General features: G+C 41.9%; 1 protein-coding gene across 1 annotated transcript in view; it reads right to left on the bottom strand.

Moving 5' to 3' along the window:
- ccdc141 (coiled-coil domain containing 141) overlaps positions 1-10,000 on the bottom strand; it is a gene marked incomplete at its 3' end in the record, with an annotated part of 49,711 nt that overhangs the window by 35,386 nt on the left and 4,325 nt on the right. Inside the window, exons 2-8 of the mRNA XM_084084086.1 lie at positions 9,451-9,573; positions 6,845-7,072; positions 3,842-3,941; positions 3,136-3,266; positions 1,942-2,823; positions 348-467; positions 1-35 (exon numbers count right to left, since the gene is read on the bottom strand). The exon at positions 1-35 is cut by the window's left edge and continues 160 nt beyond it. Coding sequence (XP_083940212.1) covers positions 1-35; positions 348-467; positions 1,942-2,823; positions 3,136-3,266; positions 3,842-3,941; positions 6,845-7,072; positions 9,451-9,573 — 1,619 coding nt within the window. The remainder of the gene's footprint in view (positions 36-347; positions 468-1,941; positions 2,824-3,135; positions 3,267-3,841; positions 3,942-6,844; positions 7,073-9,450; positions 9,574-10,000) is intronic.

The following is a 10,000-nucleotide window of genomic DNA, read 5'->3' as shown; positions in this document are numbered from 1 at the left end:
CAGGCTATTAGAGAGTCCACAGCCATGCTCCACTCCTATGGGACAGACAGACAGACAGACAGACAGACAGACAGACAGACAGACAGACAGACAGACAGACAGACAGACAGACAGACAGACAGACAGACAGGTTCATTAGTAGTTGCTGACGGGTGGAAACCTCATTATGTCCAAACTGTTACACAAATAGCAGAGCTTGTATCTGCTATTTTTGCTCCTTTTGTGTGACACGGTTGTATGACGAAGTAGGGCATTCATTATTATTAATTATTATTAGTAAAGAACGGGAATAGTTTCTCCACCAGTGTACAGTGACATGCATTCAGATGGAAGGGTAGATGCCGTACCTCTGCTTTAGTTTGAAACTGTGTGTGCTGGTTGAGCAGCTCCAGACACTCACTGAGAGACGAACCCAGCTCATCACTGCTTAGATAGACAGCTGCATGAGTGTGGTACCACTGGTACAGCTACACACACACACACACACACACACACACACACACACACACACACACACACACACACACACACACACACACACACACACACACACACACACACACACACACACACACACACACACACACACACACACACACACACACACACACACACACACACACACACACACACACACACACACAGAGAGAGAGTTGGGGTTAGACCTGCCATTAGGAACTTATTTTAACCACATGAACCCTAGCGCGCCCCTATTCTGGGGGGAACATTCGACAAAAATAGAAGATCTACAAGCTCACGACTTGCGATGCGTTGTAAGCTTATAGATTGGCTATTGGGAAAAACGCACCATATGGCGCCTGGGATTCGATCCCGGGTCTCTCACGTGGAAAGCAAACATCTTAATCACTAGCCTAAAGGGGAATTCCAACCTTGTCCGGGGGAGATATCAGGCTTTTGGTCATCATGAGGCAGAGGCTCTGAGCTACCACTACTGCTATAGATGCAACTCATGTCCATTTTCTAAGTATAGATAATTTAAGATAAGATAATACAATATAACTAGTTTGGCATAGTCCTCAGTCTTTCACTAATCCTAACGAGGAACAGTGAGCACTATTAAAGGGGTATTTTCACATTCATTACAGCACCTGGGGAGCAGTTGCCTTGGTGCCCGAACCCCAGGTTGGCAAACAGTGACTCTACATTCCAGTAACAGCAGTAAGACATTACAAGTATAATTAATAGCATCTCTTCCATGCTATCATATTCATTGGACATGGACACAGAGCAGAGACCGTGTGACCTCTCAGTCAGTCAGTCAGTAGAACATCCAGGAATAGCCGTTCTGGGCTCAACTGGTTTCAAATCATCAGACATCCTGGAGCACATCCATGATGATGTATTAATACTCTGACTAGGACAGCATGGAGACCATTCTACAGCTACAACACATGACACTACAGACAGTCAACCAAACTAATAACATTTAATCGATTATAACTAAAATAATCAATGATAGATAATTTGATAAAACAATCAATTGATACCAGTCCTTACTTTAAAATTGTCAAAAACCTTTTTCAAAAACTTTCAAAATCGTGAAAGCTTAAGTGGTTAATCGTTTTGTTAAAGCTTTGATAGAACAATCGCTAAGAAAATAATGGACAGTTTCAGGCCTACAAGAGACAGCTACGACAGCTACAATCTGCAGGTTTTACATCCTCCCCTGAGAGTTAATTGCAGATTCGAACCCATGGGATTCGATGGATAATAATGTTGTATTCATTAAATTAAGTCCCAGATTGCAGCTTGCAGCACTCATCTGCCAGACTCAATAAATACCACTATTTGTTTTAATTTTGTGCCAAAATCTATGTCAGAAGAGTGTCATTTATTTCTGATGGATATTTCATGTGGAACAAACTTCTATGCAGAGTGAGATACTTGTATTATGGTATGTTTGTATGTTTGATGCATTACCTGCTGATACTGTTGTTGCCAGTGAGACACCAGCATTGTGTGTTGTTGTTTTTGTAGTAGTAGTAGTTGTTCTTCTTCTGTTTCTTCTTCCTCCTCCTCCTCCTCCTCCTCCTCTTCTTCCTCCTCCTCCTCCTCCTCCTCTTCCTCCTCCTCCTCCTCCTCCTCCTCTTCTTCGTCTCCCTCTTCCTTGTGTTCTTTCTGTAGTTGTAGTCGTTGTTGTTCTTCTGTATCTGCTTCTTTTTCTTCATCTCCTTCCTCTTCCTCTTCCTCTTCCTCTTCTTCCTCTTCATCTTCGCCTTCATCGACTTCTTTGTGTTCTTTTTCTTGTAGTTTATCTAGTTGTAGTTGTTGTTGTTCTTCTTCCGTTTCTTCTTCTTCGTCATCTTCTGTTTCTGTTTCTTCTTTCTCCTCTTCATCTTCTTCTTCTTCTTGTAGTTGTTGTTTAGCTAGTTCTGGTTGTTGTAGTTTTTCTTCTGTTTCTTCTTCTTCATCATCGCCTACTTCATCTTCTGTTTCTGTGTCTTCTTTCTCCTCTTCTTCTTCTTCTTCTTGTAGTAGTAGTTGTTGTTGTTGCTGCTTCTGTTGTAGTTGTTGTACTAAGTGCTTCTGTTGTAGTTGTTGTACTAAGTGCTGTTGTTGTAGTTGTTGTACTAAGTGCTGTTGTTGTAATTGCTGTCTTTGTTGTTGTAGTAATGTTTGCTCTTGTTGTAACTGGTGTTGTTGTAGTTGTACTAATTCTTCTTGCTGTAGCTGTTGTACTAAATGTTTTTGCTGCTCTTGTTGGTGGTGTGTGATGGTGTGGTCAGTCTGTCTCCGTCTGTCCTGCAGCAGCTCCATCAGACGCTCCACCTGGACCACACCCTGACACACAGGCAACCCCGCCTGCACACACAGAGACACACCCATCACTATCCATCCATCCATCAATAATATAACTAACTCGAAATATCACTTATCCATATCAATCATCAAAATATCTGGAAACTATCTCTCCATCCTCACAGCAGTCACACCTAATACAATTATCATTACCAAAAGATATATTATTATTAGTGTTGTTGTTGTTGTTGTTATAATAATAATAATATTAATAATAATAATAATAATAATAATATTTTATTATTTAATTATTATTATTATTGATATCATTATTGTCTTCTATCCACACCTCCCTCATCCCTTCATCTCTCTCACCTCCTCTTCAGTGTCGGTGGTGACCTGCAGTGCCCCTCCAGTCCTGTGGAGGGCCTCAGCCTGTAGCTGCCTCATTCTCTGGAGCAGAACACTGCTGCTGTTCAACACCTGGAGAGACTTCTGAAGCAGCTCTGGAGAGGAGAGGAGAGGAGAGGAGAGGAGAGGAGAGGGGAGGGGAGAGGAGAGGAGAGGAGAGGAGAGGAAACAAGACAAGAGGAGATTGTGTGTGTGTTAGTGATGCGCGGGTCGGGTTTTTTCATGACCCACCCCGCCCCGCCCCGCGACGGAACCCAACCCGCCTCAACCCGCCCCGCGAACCCATATATAAATCTATGGCTCAACCCGCCCCGCGACCCGCGATTTTTTTTTTATTCTGTAAAATCATGGTTAGAAAATAATCCCCAAGTATATTCAAACTGTTTTATTGTTATTATTCTTATTCATATTAGGAATAAAGAAAAAACAAGAGCATGTGATTTCTTTTTTTTTTTTGCGTGTGAGAGCGGCTGACCCGCTCTCCCGCAGCCCGCATAATTTCCTCTGAAATTCTGACTTGACCCACCCGCGCCGCGGGTTGACCCGCGGGTCCCGCGGGTTACGGGTCAACCCGCGCATCACTAGTGTGTGTGTATGTGTGTGTGTGTGTGTGTGTGTGTGTGTGTGTGTGTGTGTGTGTGTGTGTGTGTGTGTGTGTGTGTGTGTGTACCTCTTTTCACAGAGCTGTACGCGTCTGTCTGCAGGGCTGTCTGTCTCTCTGTCTGTCCTCTGGTCTGCAGATCCTCTGCATGGTCTATACTCATAGCAAACTGAGGACAGACAGACAGACAGACAGACAGACAGACAGACAGACAGACAGACAGACAGACAGACAGACAGATTCAGATTCAGATTCAGATTCAGATTCAGATTCAGATGTGTCTTACATAAATCATGTTCTTTCAGCCAAGTGACCTGATTGGTCAAAGACACATTCCAGTCGAGCCGTAAATTCCCATAATGCAGCAACAACAACAACAACAACAACAACAACAACAACAACAACAACAACATTCATTCCGCTCCACAACACTGAGGACAATGTTTTGTTTTTATTCATTAAAGCTACACTTGTACACGACTTGTTTAACTTTTCCATTGAGACATGTAGACCAGCGCTTCTCAAACATTTTCACATCAATGTAATGCCCGGAATTCGAACCGGTCTGCCGTGGGGAAAGCCAACATCTTATCCACTAGCCTAAAGGGGAATCCCCCCCTTGGCCAGGGGAGATATTAGGCTTGTGGTTATCCACAAGCCACTACTGCTCTGAGCCACTACTGCTACTGTACATAGTGCCAGGGTAAAAATGTTCACTTTAAAACATATTCACACAAATTGTCCATGATTTTTAGCAGATCTACGCACTCAGTGCCGTGTTATGAGCTTGTATTTTTGAATAGCCAAAAAAATCTTAAAATGACACAGATGCGTTCCGGGTCTTAATGGATTAATGACAAACATGGAGCGAATACGTGTACTTTGTTACTTTCCACATCTGACGCTGTGTGTTGACAAGCCCATCATCAGCAGGCTATTAGAAACACCCTGGGACAACACAACCTGTTTAAACAGCTCTGACCTTCACACATTACCTACCCCACACATTTCCTGTCCTTGTGCAAGAGCTGTTGATACAGACACGGATGGCACGTTGTTTAGTTACTTTTAGTGGAATGAATGATCCATATATCATTCCATTTTGTGGCATATATGGATCAAAACTCATGACCATAAAAGGTCAGGGTTTCGGTGAAATCTAAACAATAGCGGCGATGACCATGTGACACTGCTGTCACCGTAGGACAGAGCTCGTCCCGACAGGACTAAAGTGAAGCACGAACGTCACGCTGATAGAGAAAACAATGATGTCTTTCTCAAAACAGATTACAATGGCTTTTCCATAAAACACCAAATAACAGGCTTGCTCATTCAGTGCTGGGAAGTCAGTCAGTCAGTCAGTCAGTCAGTCAGGATTTGATTTATTCAATTGCTAGCAGCCATCACACATAAAATAAATACAATAAAGTCAGAGACTTAATTCCATTGTGGTCCCCTCACATAAATTCAAGAACATAAACATACATAAACTAGAAAAAGTGCTCCTCGGAGCACAGGTCTCCGCCAGGTCAGGTAGGTTATTGTGGGCCAGCAATGTTCAGAATTTGCCAATCAGGATGGAATATAAAAAATCTTGATCACATGACTATAGAGATCATGTGTACCGATGTGCGTGAAATTTGGATAAAATATGAAAGCTTAATCTCAAAATATGTGTTTTACATAAGTCGGCCTCCTGGTGGCGCTATAAAAGGCTAATGTGAAAAATGCAGGGCAGATGTTTTTCCTTGGCCTCTAGGGAGTATGCATGCAAAGTTTCACGCAGATCGGTGCAGTTACAGTTAAAAACGCAAATCGGCCTTTTATAGCGCCACCATGAGGCTGATTTGAAAATGTTCAAGTGGGTGGCATTTCTTCCTCGGCCTAGTGGGAATGTGCGTGTGAAATTCAGGGAAATCGCAAGCTGCGTTCATGATTTGAGGCATTTAGTTAAAAATTGACCAATCCTGCTGGTGGCGCTATAACAGGGCCATGTCAAAAAATTGGGGCAGAGGTTCTGAATTGGCATCCAGGGAGTGTGTGTGCACAGTTTCGCAGCGATCGGGCCAATGTTTTTTTGACAATAATTCTGTCAAAAAAAGTCAGTCAGTCAGTCAGTCAGTCAGTCAGTCAGTCAGTCAGTCTGCCTGCCTGTATGTCTGTATGTCTCTGTCTGTCTTGAACAATATAACCATCACAACACCACATGATGATTTGTCAGTTTAGTCACTTATCTCATGCATTTGCATGACTCAAAGAATTACATTGAGTGAAGAGGGCTGAGCGTCTGACTCAGGGTCACCTCGGTAGGATTATGGACTGTTGTAGGAACTGAAACTGCTACCTTTTTGTTTTGAGAATTCCACAGAGCCAAAAAAGAAATTACCCTGTTTTTCTCCCCAATTTAGCCGTTGTGCCAATTGATTCCTCCCCACACACATTTCTGTGTTGTTGTATCTGCTGTTGTATCTTACCGACTCACCTGCCAGTGAGGAGCCCCCACCGGGAGGACGTAGTAAGGCCTTCGTCCTTTTTTTTACCCCCGGTCTCAGTAGCGGTATTTTATACTTCGTTGTACAAAGGTGTTGTGTAAAATAACAACATGTCCCAAAAATATAAAAAGTTACTCCTAAGGCTATCATATAATGATTTACTTATATTGACTGTATCGATAGCTGTTTCACTCATGATACAATGTCTCTTTTTTATAATATTTTATAATATAAAAGTTTATAATATTTAGAAAATTCTAAGTTTGTAGCCTACTCATAGGCTGTCGTGAAAGTTTAATATTTAGAGAAATTTTAAGTTTCAAACGCAAAAGTAGTGGTGAATTAGGCAACTGGACGTGCATGTTTCCTTTCAAGTTTAATGCACGTCTCCCATAGAGTTAAAAGGGGGCGTCTCCCCACCCCCGCCTCCGCCCCCCCGCTACTGAGACCGGGGGTAAAAGACCGTTCGCACACCGCCCAACACTCCCTGCTGACAGGATGTATGTAGCATACATCCTGTCAGCAGAATAGAATCAGCGGTAGATTCAGCCTCAGGTCTTAAAGTCGCTGTGTGTTGTACCTCCTGAGCTGTCTGGTAGAACGCTGACGCCAGCTGCAGCACTTCATGTCGTCTCTCCAACAGCCCAATCAGAACAGTCCATCCCTCGCTCAGGTTGTCTGCCATGGCCTCGTACACCAAGCCCTGGTCCCCGCTCCTCTCCTCCTCCGTCATCCCTCCATCTGCACTCTTCTCCTCCGCCACGCGGTCGGCCTGCTCCAGCAGAGCAACCACCCCACGCTCATGTTTCTAAACAGTAAGGGACAGGTCGATTTTTAAAGAAGGGTACCCCTGGAGAAAATGTATGTGCCCTGATCTAAAATGCCATGACCCTCCCTTTGACCCTCCCCAAGTGATTAAAAAAAAAAGATGAACCCTCACCGCCTATAGGAGTGTCACGATATATTGTCCCACGATATAGCCTATCGTGGTATTAAAATGTGACGGTAGGTATTGTCAAGATGTCATACTGTATCGTAATATTTTTTTAATTATTTTTCTTTTCTTTATTTTTTGCCGGTGAAAGTTATAGGAGTTCTTACTGTATGGTGTTTGATACAAAATGTAAAGCTTATCATAATCACAGTAATTATTAATCATGTCTTCCATCTGAATCCATCATATTCAAGATATTTTGGAGAGAGATTAAACAGACTCCAGTCACTTTCAATTTAAAGCACTGCAGAGGGGAGGTGTTGTGTGTCAGCTGATGCTCGTTGACGCCAGATGACAAAAATATGAGGTTTGTGGAATTTATATAGTAATTATATTTGTTATATTAGTGTCTATCTGTCCTCTGAAACAATGGGTTTATAGTTAGTGAGAACTTCACTTCTCCCTTAAGCTTGCACAAATGTATTTATTTGTGTGTACAAAGCACTTTGTAATTGTTTTTAAAGTGCTTTATAATTGTTATTTTAAACTAAAGATGATGGCCAATGTTAATGATACAGAAAGAACATTAATAATGTATCATATCGATATCATATGCCCAACATCATGTATGTATCGTGAAATTAGTGTTATCTTGACACCCCTAACCCTCCCCATCAAATACAACAACATGACATTTAAAACTGATAATATGTCCGATGTTTTGCTTTCCACATTGATTAGAACATTACTGTATTACTGTAGTCAGTCTTGCTAAATGCACCGTGTAGTGTCTGTAGTGGTAGCAGAATGGACAGTGTTCTAAACTTACATGTGGGAAACCCATTGAATCCCATAATTATTAACTACGGTGACTACGCTGTTGCCTACATCATGGGTTTTCAACTGGTGGTCCGTGGAGGTATTGCATGTGGTCCCTGACCATGCATTTAGGAAAGTGAAGATTTGTATTATATTTTATTCTAGTGATGGTGGATACTGTTAATGTGCGTGACAACAGACAGGAAATTCAACTCAAGGATGACAGTTTTACATCCGACTCCGGGTCAGACATCCGACTTCCAAGTAACTGACAACATTGATGCGTCATCATACATCAAATAAAAGCCTGTATTTACCTTGATGTACTAACACCTCCCTTAAATACTTCCACAGAAATGGGAGTTAGAATTTCAAGGGAAACTGTACCGGTTTACCTGGTTGAGTCATCATTAGTAGGAAATGTGCCCATATCAATCGCATGTGCTTGCTTGTACTTGTGCAATTCGAAAATGGCATAATTGATAGCCTAATTGTTAAGACTTAGACAGCGGTGTCTAAGTCTTAACAATTAGGCTATCAATTATGGCCCGATGATTCTGGTTTTACTTGTGGAGCTAGGCTGGCATCTATGCACAACTGTCCATATAGATCCAAATTAATCACATGCACAGAATTACTTCAAATGATTATGAATATCCAGTTATAAATTGGTCATTGTACCTGGTGTATGTAATTCTATGAGCAACAAAAACACACTTACAAGAGGATATCTCTGTGTTGGATATTGGGATAATGCATCTCTCTAATATGCCTAACACCTGTTGAAGTGTTGCTTAATTGTTCAACCACCATCGTTAAGACGCTGAATAGATTTGACTGGGTCGTTCACAGTTGCTGTGCGTTGATGGCTTGTTAACGACTGCCATTGATTCTAAATAGACCAAGGTGTTACTGGATTTGAATCCTTCGTATCATTTGAAATAGAGAGGGGTCTTTGACCACTGTTCTGCTGTACTAAAAATGTATATAAAAAACGGACTATTTTATTAATTCAAAATTGCATGACCCTCCCTTGGATTCAAAGTAAAATTAGCTGACCCTCCCTTGGACTAAAATTAGAAAGGCATGACCCTCCCCTATTTTCCTCCAGGGACCCCCTTCTGTAAATTTCGACTGGTCCCTAACACAATGATATTAACCCACAGACAGTAGGAAAGCTGAGAGGGAGGCAATGTAGGAGAGACAGACGGCAGGAAAGCTGAGAGGGAGGCAGTGTAGGAGAGACAGTAGGGCAGCTGAGAGAGAGAGAGAGAGAGAGAGAGAGAGAGAGAGAGAAAGAAAGAGAGAGAGCGTGTGGGTGCGTGTGTGTGCGTGTGTGTGCGTTTGTGTGTGTGTGTGTGTGTGTGTGTGTGTGTGTGTGTGTGTGTGTGTGTGTGTGTGTGTGTGTGTGTGTGTGTGTGTATATCTAATACCTTCAGTTTGTTCAGCAGGTCCTGGTGTTCCTGTAGCAGAGTGTGGTTCTCTTCCTGGTTGGATCCGATCTCACAAAGCTCTGGATGGGCTTCAGTCAGCTGCAGGTGGACCAGGGAGCCACTCTGCGTACGTACAGATCAGTGGTGTCAGACTTTTTACTTAGGTAAAAGTGTGAATACCATATTATAGTAACAAAACAAAAAAAGGCCTGCATTCAGAATTTGACTTGAGTAAAAGTACAAAAGTATTGCCATGAAACTATACTTCAAGTCCCAAAGTAAAAGTACTCATTATGAATGGCTCATTTCAGCTATTCTCTTATAGCTGAATTATAAAATATTGTTCAATTGGTTAATGTATGTATGTTTTGTAATAACAATCTTAATCTGTAGAGTACAGTAACTTGTAAGTCAACTTTTCAAATAAGTATATAGTGGAGTAAAAAGTAAAAAAAATAAAAACATAAAAAGGAAATACTCAAGGAAAGTAAAAGTAGGCTACCTCAAAAATGTACTGAAGTACCTTAGTTGAGTAAATATATTTTCCACC

This window comes from Gymnoscopelus microlampas (genome assembly GCF_963454915.1).
Source record: "Gymnoscopelus microlampas genome assembly, chromosome: 17".
Taxonomy (NCBI): Eukaryota; Metazoa; Chordata; class Actinopteri; order Myctophiformes; family Myctophidae; genus Gymnoscopelus; species Gymnoscopelus microlampas.
Note: the sequence above shows the minus strand (reverse complement) of the source record. Positions and strands in the feature narration are given on the sequence as shown.